Source organism: Rhinocladiella mackenziei (genome assembly GCF_000835555.1).
Source record: "Rhinocladiella mackenziei CBS 650.93 unplaced genomic scaffold supercont1.1, whole genome shotgun sequence".
NCBI lineage: Eukaryota > Fungi > Ascomycota > Eurotiomycetes > Chaetothyriales > Herpotrichiellaceae > Rhinocladiella > Rhinocladiella mackenziei.
Window position 1 is genome coordinate 1427575 of NW_013550604.1, and position 13312 is coordinate 1440886.

Sequence of the window (13312 nt, forward strand, 5' to 3'; positions counted from 1 at the left end):
GGGTCAACTATACCTTGCACCACACCGTTCGCCGCTATCACGGATAGAAGCCTGGCGAATATTTTATTTGGTATTTGTTCTTCAATATCGGAATGGCAAGGATATTCGCCCGAGTTGTTCGAGGCCCTCGGCGGGTTTACGCGGTGGCTCCTATATTCTGATTGGATTAGAGCAGACCGTTGCCCGGTTAGGCTTCAAAGAGCTAATTCCTAGCACACTGGGTTAATGCATCCGAGAGATCCTCATAGCATTGGGGATTTATGAGGACTTACAGGAGAAGAATTCTGTGAAGAGGCAGAGAGATGAAGACGAAAGATGAAGGGGGAAGCCAATTGAAGACTTGGGCTTGTCGCAGCTGAGCTCAGACATATCAGATGAGTCATAGTAAGGAATTTATTCTCTAGTAACGGTAATGCCCAATTATGCAGTTTGCGCATGATCAGAAATTCCATTGTTTCATCCATGTGTCCATCCAGCTCGGTGACACTGCCTCAAGACCGGCCAAAATCTTGCTAGCTTCAACCGTCTTCTTCGTCTCCAGCATTCCCTCTAGCACGGTATCTGCTGATTGCTGCTTCAACGCTTGATAGAAATCCAAGAGCCGAAAAGCTGGAATGCTGCGCGGATTCTCTGTCATTGATCGTCGTGTCAATTCGTCCACCCACTCTTCATAAGAGACTTCCTTGATATCCGCAACGCCGATGTTCTTCTTGATTGTCGGGACTAGAGTGCTCCAGTCGGCCGTTCGAGGGTTGATGGCGTGGTATACTTGCATATTTTCGTGTCCTCCGTCTCTTCTGAGTGCCATCTCTACCAAGCCCTCTCCAAGAATATCCACCGGTACCCAATCGACATGTGGCATTGCACCCAAAGAAACAGGAAGCATCTTCATCACCTTCGAACTTCCAATGATTGTTGGGAGCCATTCATGTTTATTCCACATACCCTGACCCTGTCGAACGGGCCCTGCAATCTGACCAATTCGACACACGGTAGTTGGCACGCTACCTTGGACAAAAGCTGCTTCGAGGAGTCTCTCAGCAACATATTTGGACTGCGCATATCCCATTTGCTGAGGGACAGTCATGTCGTGGAAGATTTCTTCTGGAATGGTGCTGTTGCCATGGTTGGTTTGCCAGCCCATCACCGTGCTGATACTGGAGATGAAGAATATGGATGCCCGATTCACCGACATGGCGGAGAGATCGATGAGACGCCTTACTCCTGCTATGTGAGTTTCCTCAAAAGATGAGAAAGCCCAGTTGAAATCAACAGCCCAAGCATTATGGATAATTTGGGTAACTGAATCAACTAATTTCTTGTGGAGAGCATCCTCGAGACCGAACCGGGGTTGAGAGACGTCCACTTGGTGAAAGCTGACCTTGGAGAAGTCCGTTGAGAGACCTCGATTAGCATTAGACCTTGCTTGCCGCTCTGTCGAATCATCGCTACGATTGAAGCAGTAAATGTGCTCGACCTCTGGATTCGTGATGAGAGTGTGAAGAATGTATGATCCTAATGAGCCTGTTGAACCGGTAAGAATTACTGTAGATCGCACTGCATGTCGCTTTCCCTTCGCCAAGAGTATATCTGACGACCAGCGGTCCAAGGATCTTTGCATCTCCTCCAACGAAGAGTCGGCGGGGCTGGCACCGGTCTGCGAAGTTTGGAAAAGCGCATATACCTTGTCGGTGAGTTTGTTGACAGTCGGATGGGAGTAGAAAATGCCGGCCGAGACCAATTCAGGACTGACGCCGCGTCTTTCAAATGCCATCTTGATGTGTTTGACAACTATCAGGGCTCCAAGCGAGTCCACGCCATTGGCAAAAAAGTCCGCGTCCAGACTGGATAGAGTGACGTCGGAGGTTGCAGACAGAACCGTCTGCAACGCTTTCACAAACTCACCGCGGCTCTCTAGTGGGAGGTCCATGAGGTCATGGGAATCGGCCGCATTGTACAGATCGCTAATTTCCGGTGCATACATGTCCAGCGTCAATTTTCGCTGGATCGTCCCTTTCCCCGCCCGCAACATTGGCTTCTCCGAAGAAGTGAACAGTACCATAGACTTTGCGAGCCTTCCATGTGCAGGACATTCCTTGTTCGCTGTTTCGATGACCGGTCGCAGTTTTTCCAGGAGGACATTCCGATCTTCATTTGCTGCCGACTTTGTCAATTCGACTAGAAGAGCCGTTTGAAACCTTGCTTGTCCGACAACGAGTGCTCCAGCCACAAAATCCTGAGATTGAATGATCTGCTCCATTGTGACGGGATTGAGCTTTTCTCCGTTGACAAGAACAATTACATCGTCATCCCTAGCTTCATATCGCCATAGTCCGGGTTTGCGAGGATGCTTGGAAAACAGATCTTTCATGGAGTATTCTTGAAGGTCTGGAAACGTCGTGAAGATTCCTTGAATCGGTTCATATTCTTTCTTGCGCTGGATTACCAATTCATGGAGGCCGTCGCCGTTTGGTCGCATCTCGATACCACAATGAGAGTAAAAGCGGAAGTAATTGAAGTCTTCCTGGTCGGGGACAAGCATGGGCAGAAGCATCGCTTCAGTTGAACCGTAAAGATTGATAATCTTGGTGAATTTACTCAACATATCACCTGCTGCTCGTGGCAAGGGACCACCTCCGTACATAGCTCCCTTCAGAAGTCGAAGATTTTCCAAATACTTCGGCTCTTTTGTGAGGTCGTCCCAGATGGAAGGGGCAAGCAAACTCGCGTCGGGCTTGGCGAAGACATGGACAGCATTTGCATTCCTGGCTGTCATTGGAGATTCAGGGGAATCTAAGATGACTTTCGCCCCGGAGAAGACTGGCATTGCACAGATCATGAAAATGCCGGCTGCGTGAAAAGCAGGCATAGCGATGAAAAAGCTATCGTACTCGTAGATGAACTCATGCTGTACCAGGTTCAAGTCTGGTTCCCAGGGAATATTGCGGAGAGCATCGATACAAGCCAAAGCGGCATGCTTGACGACGATGGGTTTTGGCAACCCGGTGGAGCCTGACGTGTGAAGAACAACGAAGGGCTCCTGCTTTGCGGTGGCGAAAGATTTGCTGAACGGAAACGGTTTCATCGGTGCTTCAGACAAGAAGTAACTCAGGTCTGGAACGCAGAACACATCTAGCGGATGAAATTGATGGCAGTTTAAAATCAATTGGGGCACTTTCGACGGCGTCAAAAAAGTTCGGCATTGAGTAGCCTTGAGAAGTGAGACATTCCCCTCGACTGAGTTTCTGCTGGAGGTCAAGAGCAGCTACAACCCATTAGTCATGACCCCTGTGTAGAAGACATGTTATCAACTCACTTTAAACCCGGCTTTTACAGCACCAAGAGTGAAGAAGCAGTATCTCAAATCCGTTGGACCTGTGTAGCCCACCGTCTCAAATTCTTCTCTTTTCGTCAGATTCGCCTGGAGCCAGTGGGCGGCTCGATCAATTCCACGGGCGTATTGTCGATATGTGATATCTCTAAATCCATCTTCTGGATTGTTTGTGAATGGAATCGAAGCGAATACCTTGTCTGGCTCGTCAAATGCGATCTGATCAATCAAATTTGGAAGAAGTCGCTGTCCGCAGGGCGGGTCAGTCGTGATGGAACCCATTTTGGTGACCGGGCAAAGCGTGAATACAGAGGTATTAGCTAGCATTGATAGCGACTCCCCGATCAAGCTTTTATCACAACATCTTCCGCGAACTAGACGACCCTTGCGGCCGTGTCAGACAGAGCATAATGCCGGAGACCCACTTCAGAGGCTTCAAGGGTTCAAGGGTTTGATAGATAGACCCGAACGATAGCTTCAAGTTTGAATCGCGGAAGGACCTGGTGCACAGTAATCACAGGATAGAGAACAGACAGGCAAGACGAACGTGGATAGAATGTTTCGCCGAGGATACTCTGCCTCGTGGGTGATACATGATCGACAACCAAGAGACGGAGCATACACTATTCCTTTCGGCGGGTTTTCGACCTTGTCTCGCAGATAATTTCCGAAAGGTATGACAGGGATCTTTATGCGCTTTCTAGGATTAGACTTTGATGGTGCAAAATGCATAACATATTGAGCAAGATGGTAGCGGAACTTGACAAAGAAATTCATGGTTCTCATGCGCGTAAGGTCGTTCAGAATGATTATCCTCCGCTTCATGTGAAGAGACTACCTCAGCTCCTCAAAACTTTCCACCAAACTCTCCAGCAATGACTCCCCTTGCACCTCTACAATACCTGTCGTAGTCAAATCCTGTGCCATTGCGCGAATCTTTTTGATCTTTGACAGTATCAGATGTGCGAGTATTCCCACGGTCTCATCGTGACCAAGCATCAGTCTCCCAATCAGAATGGGAGGAATCGACATTGAACTTCGGTCTGAAGAAGTAGAACTCGGACTTTCAGGTCCGCCATTGTCACCGTTCCGAGGCTGACAGGGATTTTGGGTTCGATGGGCTTTCAGCTCTTTAACTCCAGTATCGTACCAGGAGATGATTTCGAACAATAAGAGGGTCAATGCACACCTGATTGTAGAGTCTGTGTGACATGGGCATTTCATGATGATAGTGGCTTCCTCGATAGCCCTCTCAGTTCTATCCAGAATGTATTCAATATTTCGGTAGAGAGCATTTGACTCTTCGTCGGGGTGTGAATCTGGAGCTCCAAACATGCAATTGGTAGCAGATTGCTTCTTGAGCATTTGAAAAGCCTCACATATTCGGCGGAAGCAGCTACCCGGAGCTGCTGGCAGCGAAGACGGTGTGGTAGTTGGGTTGAAGAGGAGAGCGTCCTCAACGGCTTTGGAGGTTGCCACCTCGATGTCCTTTCGTGGAGTTGGCAAATCTTCACTCTCAGACTCTGATTCTTCTTCAATGGCACATTCTGGCTCCGGCAGAGGAGGCCAAAGGTGGGAATCGATTGTGTTGGTGCGAAATGTGAGCTGTGACTCTGCAACACGCTGTTCATTTGGCGGAACGACGCCGCTTCCGCTCTGGCATGGTGCAAGATTTGATAAGATGTCATTTACCGATGGCCAAATGGGATCAGGTTCCGTGTGAAAAACAGTTGGTGTGGTCGCATATTCGAGAGCAGGGATAACAAAACCCCCATCAACATAGGAAGGCGATAGTGAATCCATTTTATTGGTATTTGCTGATATAGTCGGTGATATTCCTGGGTTCGTCTGAGCTTGTTCGAGCTTTGAATTGATATTCTCTGGCTTTTTTCGCTGTCTTCTTCTGCCTCCACGCTGAGAGGATGAGTAGACACATTTCCGGCCTTTGTTGATGCAGCGTTCACATTCTGGCTGCTGCCTCGGACAGCCAACCTTGAGCTTGGCGCAAGGGTCACAGCTGAGTTTCAGTTTTTGAGGAGTTGGCGTTGGGTTTCTTGATGAAAGTGAATTGGTATGCGTCGAAGAACTTTGACAAGCCGCCCCTTGAGGAGTTACAAACTTCATAGGTGAGGTCATCATGTTGGATGAGTGGTTCTCGTTTGAACTCGTTGCGCATCTCCCGTGCCAACGATTTATGGATCAGGCGGAGCCCTGTAGATGGGACAGCCCACTCGAGGACGGATTAACTGCTTAGAATTACCCGCAAACCATTCAAGCCGTCCGTACTTTGCCCCGTCAGGGCCAGGAGATCAACTAGGGGGGATTCTTCACAGCGGGGGTCAGTGCCCTCCGCAGGCCGACGGGCAAAAAGGTATAATTGAGCAGAGGATTTACACTCGAGATGCCTGGTTGAAATGCGTCTATTGTGCCATGAGAATATCATGGTGGAAGAATGATGCATCTCCTCGCGGCGACTGACCAATACTCTCTCTTACGTCCGTACATCGGTGGCTGCAGCCTTGTTCATCTATTCTTGGCCGACCATCCCGGGCCCGTCTCGGCGGGTTTCATAATACTAACTCATTCTCAACGGTGCGGTGGATTTGCTTTATCCCGTATCATCGTGAATTGTGCTCAAAATTGTCATAAACGTGGCCATAGCCATCTCAGTCCATTGGTGCTGCACCACTGAATGTTCTCGTCTCTGCGACTCTGGACGGTGAGGTGCAGAGACTCTGTTCTCTTTGGAATTTCCACGCTGGTAGACATCTGTGTTTATATGGCCTCGAGGAAGCGAAATGTGCATTTACCGGACCTCAAGGGAGCTATTGACTCGTGTCGATTGATGAACTACGATAGAAATCTGGGAAAAATTTAGCAGAATGGCTAGGGTCGCTATCAAAGCCCAAAGTAATGTCTCTCGTTTTCAATTTTATTCTTTTTTTTTCTTTCCATAGTACAGTATCTAGCCTTTTCTATCCCCCACTTGTAGGTGTCGTTTCTATGAAGTCCATGCCAAAACCTTCACTCCAGTCAACAATGTGGAAAAGTGTTATCCCATGATTTGCCTTCATCGAATCCAACATGGTCGAAATATATCCGTCATCAATATCCAGAGTAGCTGAAAGTAGTCCATGTCATCAAAAACAGCGTATGGCTTGGGTGTTTGAGCGAAGAACGAGTGAGTAAAACTTCCGTGACTTAAGCACCTCCGGCAGCGGCCTCGATGAACAACTTTTCTCTCTTGAGAAAGAATGAAAGGACAAGACCGAGGGCACCGGCAGTCATGCAGAGAATCCAGGCTTGATTGATGGCGTCAACGAAGACACTGTAGACTTGATTTCGCATCTCAGCCGTGAGGTTGGCGAAGAAGGCGGGATTGGTGCCTGAGATGGCAGCTACAACGGTTTCATGACTGGCAGTCGGGATCAGTGCCTCGATGTTCTCCACGGCACCCTCGATGAACAGTGTGTTTGCAATCGTCAGGGCGATGGTAGATCCCGTCAGTTGCCCACAGGTGATAAAGCCAGTGGCCAAGGCTTTCTCTTCCTTTTTAACCAAAGCTTGAGCAACTGCAAAGGATGCTTGAACGAATGAGCCGCATCCGATGCCCACCAGCACACTGTAGCCATATATGGCTGAATTGCTGGTACTCGGAGTGATTGTGTAGAGAAGAGCGCTTCCAGCTAGGGTCAAGGCGGATCCAAAGATGTACCACGGCCAGACAATGCCAGTCTTACTCATGATGCCTCCGTTCAACACGGAAAAAAGGATCAACATGAAGATGAACGGCAACATCTTCACACCGGCATCAAGAGCATTAACTCCATGGATAAATTGGAAGTAGAGCGGGAGAAAGTAGATCGGGAGAAATAGGGTAGTGGAGGCTGAAGCGATCTCCACAAATAAAATGACTAAGTCCTTGTTCAGGACAAATGGTACCGGGAACAGTCGCAGGTCCTTAGTTGTGAAGAAGCAGTAGGACTGTTGAACGGCGAAAAGAACCCAAAGGACCCCGGATAGGACAAACAAGGAGATGACTTGTCCACTGTTCCAAGGATAGATCGCATCGCCGAAGCTAATGCCCATGATGAGAGTGAGGAACGCTCCAATCGACAAAATGGCTCCTGTCCAGTCAAGGGTCTTCCACAGCGCCACGGTCGATTCGTTAGGTCGTGGCTTGCTGGCTGGGAGGAGGAAGAAGTAGACTGGTGCGCAGACACCTCCGACCAAGAGATTGATGTAAAAAGACCATCGCCATCCAGCGGAAGACTCCGTGAAAGCCCCGCCAACAATGGGACCCAGTGCAGTTCCGGCACCCCAGGTGAGACCGGTCATACCGATGTACATCGGGCGTTCCTGGTCTGTGGTGAACGCCGACAGCAATGACATGACTCCGATGTACATGCCCGCGCCCCCAACACCACAGAGAGTCCGACCGACGATGAGAGCGTTCATGGTAGGGGCTGCTCCGCACAAAGCGGAGCCAGCCTCAAAAATGAAGACACACACCATGTACAGGATCTTGCCGTCAAAGAGGCTGTACAGTTTGCCGTAGACCAAGTTCATGCTCACACCGCCAAGGACGAAGCCAACTGCAATCCACGGGAGTTTTTCAAGAGAATTAAATCGCTGAATGATGGCCGGTTGAATGACTGCAACGATGGTATTGTCCAACGAGAAGAGAAAGGTTGAGGACAGAATCGAGACCACCACCAGTCCCCATAGTATGCCGTGGACTTTTCGAGGTGCCGACTGGTCTTCTTTGCTGTCTGTACTCGAACCTGAGCTGCTTATGCCTTGGACCTGTTGACTTTCTTTTTCCAAATCTGCGGTGGGGTTTAGAACAGGTGGTGGCTCTTCAGTGACCTTCTCGGTCTGGAAGTTGGTTGCCATTGTTGCCAAAGTGGTCTCTGAGCACACGGAGGCTTCAGTGATCACAATGGAGAGGCTGCCGATTGATGCTTGAATGATAATCTGAAAGGGATGTTCACGAAAACACCAGTTTCCCGATTTTATCAATGAATAGGTCGTTGTTGGCGCTGACATATCACGGCGCAAGAAGACCGGATTCCATTTGTGCACCTGGTTGAGTTGTGTACGGTTTCGGCCTTCGCTAGGTGTGTTTTTGCTGGAAATTAGTAATGCCCCGGCTTGGATGTCAATTTGGGGCCGAAGCAAGGAGACGCAAATCAGTTGGTGCAGATCTTCAGATACTCACTACTGTCTAGCATGTCGCTTTACATCGATTAGGCTGTAGTGTGGTTCGAACACAACATGGGAGACTTGCAAGGTGCATTGGCTAGGGGGCCCAATGGGAGGCCAAGAAACCCGCCGAAGGGGAGCGGGACACCACCGCTGCGCGGATGCCTTGGCTTCAAGGCCAAGCAGGGTGTAGACAGATGCAGCACTCGATTGGCCATCACGGGAGGTGGATGATCTTCAGATCTGCACGGAGGCGAGTTCAAGATGCAAGTGGAATTGAACGTATGAAACTCCGGACCGAAGGAGATTCCATATCGTGGCCTCTGGCGGAGCTAAGTTTATCCGAAGAGGGAGGCTCAGCCTTGTCTTACGGCCGCAAGGTTGGCGCGTCGCAGTAAATTCTGTGCTCTTGCTCTCTGCAGTGATGAGGACAGTGCTACATTTTAAATATTATACGAATATAGTATGGACGGCGCTTTGCAGCAGATTTGCCTTTCTCCGGTGGATGTATTCACGTCCAAGCGAGAACACCGCCGTTCGTGAATAGTAAAGGCGCCGTTCTCCGACGGCATGGTCTGTTTCCGAACGGGCCAAGCCATATGGGGATTAATACCATACAATACACCCAGTTCGGGACCTGCCTGAACCGTTCCAGAATATGGCGTTGTCATTCGTGAATGGTGGTATTTTTGATAAACATGAATAGCGAGATCTACCATTTCACAAAGGCTCTCTATGTTAGATGGAGTTACTTCTGATTTGCTAACAAAAAGCGTGTAAACTCGAAGCGTCCACAGACTGGATCCGATGGGTGGTGGCCCGGAAAATGTTTAATCCGGAGGGTGGTGGTCCGGAAAATGTTTAATCCGTTGGGGATGGGTGGTCCACAGACTGGAATACCACTGCCCATCGGATCCAATCTATGGATCACCTCGACGTCGAGGCCCGTCCGTTCACGCTCGGTTACGAAGCATCTCGAGTGTGATCAGTAGAACTTGTCTGAGGCGGTCCACAGACTGGATCCAATGCGTGGATCATGTCGATATCGACATCTATCGGGTAGGGTGCCCCCTCGGCCACATGGTCCACGGATTGGATCCGATGACGGTGCGGCAAGGGGAGTGCCCACGTGCACACGCGATACTGCCAAGCCATATATTTACGTGATTGGCCAGAACGTCGCTCTTGGCGTCGCCACACAACGCCAAGCCCTAACCAGGCGATTCCAAAATTAAAAAATAAATTCAGTATCATGATTTGATTTGATTTAGATTTATCTAGATATAATTTATCTAGCCTGTTCCCGTATGGTTTCAGGCTAATACAGAACGTTGTGAAACTTGTATTAGCCTAAGGCTGTTCCTGTACGAATGACGCTAACGGAGAACAGCGATTGTTCTTGCTCGGACTGGAACAGATGTCTCGCGCGATTCAAGCATATACTTCCAGAAAGCGAAGCAACACGACGTGTCACAATACTTTGAAATTGTCATCGAGAGAAACTATAGAGGCGCGGAGATTTCGTTGAGGCACCCCGCTTGACTACTGAAGTGGATGTGCCGAGCAAAACTCTGGCGCGCCCAAACTGACATCGAGAAGACTGAAAGACGCGAGTTCAATTTGCTGAAGGACAAAATGATTAAAGCAATATACTAGCCCTGATACATCATTTGCAACGCATGCGTACTCTCATGAGGCTAACTATTACTTGGGACCCACTTTTGTTTCACCACCAGTTCTATCCCTGGAACAGCCACATATATCGAACCTTGTAATCCGATTGACCGATTCCTCCACACCTTGAATTCAGTTGTCGTCTGCAGGAGCAATGACGCGAGAGATGCGAGTCTCCACAGCCATCTTACCCTCATGGAGCAAAAATCTGCCACTTCCAACAAAGCAGCCTTTGCCGAGAGCAGCCAAGGATGGGTGACCAGCTTCGATGCTAATGGAGGAGGTGATGTTGCCGAAAGGAGTGGTAGCGGCATTGGGAGCTTGTGTGAAGATAGCCGTCATCTTGTCGTCGATGTCGGCGTGGCCGGTCCAGCTGACGTAGACCATTGCTCCCTCGGTGGTCTTGACCACGGCTTTAACATTGACACTGGCGTGCTCTTTGGAGGAGTCGATGTAGAGGTAGTCGGCAGCAGTAACGACTTCGCCTTCGATCTTAGGGCCAGCAAAGTCATCAAGAGTAGTCATTTGGCCGGCATTTAGTTGATAGACGGCGAAGTCGCTCCCATTGGCCAGTTGTCCTACGCGGTTGGCGCCGGTCACCCACATGATGAGGTTGTAGGCCGGCTCGAGCTGGCAGAATCCTGTAGCAGGCATGGCTGGCTTGTTTGCAACGGGGATGGTGGTAGGTGGTGGTTCGAGAGTGGTTTTCTCAACTACTTTCTCAACTGGACCGGGTGTTGAGGATTTGAAGATGCTCAAAAGACTTCGCATGGGGTTCGAAGACTGAATTAGCTGTTCGTAGTTCATCGTCATCGCTCAGGCCGCAAGGCGACTTTATTGTTTTCGAGAGTCACTGCAAAGTCTGCATTCATCTGCGCCAACGACCGCATGGCTTACTTTGTTGACAAGTTGATGTCGGGGAAAATGGGAAGTTTCGTCGGCACGTTGGCGGTTCGCGAGCCTGGAAAAGACGATGGAGTTGAGAGCGAGGCTGCGCCCCCCTGAAACCCACCGACAAGATTGGTCCCGAAATGATATAATTGGGCTTTGATCTCTCCGACCCCACTACCCGCGCTGCCTTGACTCGCACCCACTTCGGGAGATTCGAGATATCTCCTCCGCCCCGGTACATGTCGTTCACGACATACCACTCTAACAAATATGAGCAGGTGTACAACAGCGGACTTACCTTTATGTTTGCATTCTTGCCTCTCCTCGAAATTTTGCCGCACCATAACTCGGAGTTTTCTCTTGTAAATTGACTTGACCGTCCTCGCAACTCCCATCAGTGCCAACCGTCAACATGCAGCCCTCCACATCCCATGGGCCGACCACGTCGCTCAGAGTCCCCTCTCCTCTCCGAAGCCTCTTCACAAGCAAGTCCTCGACGGAGCCGACCTATGTCATATTTCCCATTCTCAGTGCTATTTTCTTCTACCTCCTTTGGGTCGTCATGTATCAAAACGGTTCGGCAGACGCCATGAACGCAGCAGTCGAAGCTGCTTCCCTACCTAACGGCATGGCCCTCAAAGTTCGCTACACTGGGATCCCACCCATCGACGGTCTCCTCGCCATCTTGGTTGCATTCACCTATCCCGTAACCGACGGTCACGACAAAGCCTCTTGGCTACTGATGGTTGATATTGTTTCCACGCTCCAAACCGGCCTGCTCTGGGCCTACATGGAATCGCTGAGATTTGGGCGCAAGACGGCTTGGATGGCATATCCATCACTCGTATATTTGGCCGTAAATGCCATGGGTGCTGCTGCCATCTTGCCCATGTATTTCTACATCCAACTGCGCAACCACCCCGGCGAGCACTATATCCAACTATGGAATGCGAAACCACTGATGTTTTCAGTCGCAATTGGAGGACTGTTGCCTGGGCTGGCTGAGATCGCGAGACCGTTATTCCCCGCTTCGCCTCTCGAACACCAGAACATCATTGCAATCATGCAAGTCTCGCCTTTGATGGTCTCAGCTATCCAATACGTGGCATCGAATCTCTATCCAATCCGCAACATTGATGTTCGCACGAGAAAGACGGCGTATGTGCCTTCAGTGCAAAACGCTTTGGTCTTGGGTGGCATTGTCTCGGCCCTGTCGCATCTGGTCATCGTGGGCTACGTTCTTCTCGGGGGCCAGTCGCTGCTGTCGATTTATATGCCGAACTACAACAAAGCATTTCAAGCCCAGGGCGAAGCCAAGCTTTTGGAGGGCTCACGGCTCTTCCTGCAGTATGACTACATCGGAATCACGGCCAGTGTGTTGCTGTGGTGCTATTACCTTGTGATAGGTCTTAGTGGTGTGGATAAAACTCTATTACTCATAGGACTGGTGGCGGGAGATCTCATATTGGGTCCAGGGGCCGTTGCTAGTGGAGTCCTTTGGTGGAGAGAGCACAAGATGTTGGAACAAACGCAAGCAAAAAAGAAGGCAATATAGACAGAAAGAGGCAGCAAGATAACTTTATCAAGATGACAATAAATTGGATACGAAGTGCTAGGATATAGGATGAGCTGTTCTGGGCAGGTTTTCGCCGGGTCACCCAGCACGGAAATAGGGTCCAGGGTTTGAATAGAATCAAAAACACGGTAGCCACAGAGAATTTACCGCCTCTTCCGCGAAATCACTCTCTTTTTCAAATTCAATCCATTGGGCCTCAAGAAGATACACGGTTGCACAAAGCCTGCTATTACGCAACGAAAGAGCACAGCAATCAGAACATTCACCTGGAGAATATCGAAAAGAGACATGGGTGCCAGCAACTGACACTCCTAACAACGTTCGGACGAGTCATTCACTTGTGCCCGAAATACTCTTTGCCATTCCCCCCTCCCCTTGGGCCCCAAAGTGGCAGATCGTCACCGCTAGGTATAGAATATGACTGGCTGGCAAAACTGCTACGGCACTGCATCAATCACCCTTGCCACCGTTCGGCGGGTTCGGTCAGTTTTTCAGCTTCGCTTCAGTCGGCCCATAGCAATGGTTCGCTTGAACGATCAGGGTTGACTCCTTCTTTCTGATGCTCCTCAAGGTCCGATTATGGTCTGATATTACTTGAGTCGTGATTATGCTGTAGGAATGACGACTGTGGACTG

At 49.7% G+C, this 13312-nt stretch overlaps 5 protein-coding genes across 5 annotated transcripts; 1 reads left to right on the plus strand and 4 right to left on the minus strand.

Moving 5' to 3' along the window:
• Positions 1-439: 439 nt before the first annotated feature.
• Positions 440-3613, minus strand: Z518_00501 (uncharacterized protein; the record flags this gene model as incomplete). The annotated part of the gene is made up of 2 exons (XM_013421103.1): positions 440-3265; positions 3317-3613. 2 exons carry the CDS (start codon positions 3611-3613, stop codon positions 440-442), a joined length of 3123 nt encoding a protein of 1040 aa, XP_013276557.1.
• Positions 3614-4165: 552 nt separating this feature from the next.
• On the minus strand, positions 4166-5470 carry Z518_00502 (uncharacterized protein; the record flags this gene model as incomplete). Its single annotated transcript, XM_013421104.1, has 1 exon — positions 4166-5470. One exon carries the CDS (start codon positions 5468-5470, stop codon positions 4166-4168), a length of 1305 nt encoding a protein of 434 aa, XP_013276558.1.
• Positions 5471-6532: 1062 nt separating this feature from the next.
• On the minus strand, positions 6533-8227 carry Z518_00503 (uncharacterized protein; the record flags this gene model as incomplete). Its single annotated transcript, XM_013421105.1, has 1 exon — positions 6533-8227. One exon carries the CDS (start codon positions 8225-8227, stop codon positions 6533-6535), a length of 1695 nt encoding a protein of 564 aa, XP_013276559.1.
• A 2115-nt stretch (positions 8228-10342) lies between these two features.
• Positions 10343-11023, minus strand: Z518_00504 (uncharacterized protein; the record flags this gene model as incomplete). The annotated part of the gene is made up of 1 exon (XM_013421106.1): positions 10343-11023. The coding sequence occupies one exon, from the start codon at positions 11021-11023 to the stop codon at positions 10343-10345; it is 681 nt and encodes a 226-aa protein (XP_013276560.1).
• A 490-nt stretch (positions 11024-11513) lies between these two features.
• Z518_00505 (uncharacterized protein) lies at positions 11514-12656 on the plus strand (the record flags this gene model as incomplete). The annotated part of the gene is made up of 1 exon (XM_013421107.1): positions 11514-12656. One exon carries the CDS (start codon positions 11514-11516, stop codon positions 12654-12656), a length of 1143 nt encoding a protein of 380 aa, XP_013276561.1.
• Between the last annotated feature and the right edge of the window lie 656 nt (positions 12657-13312).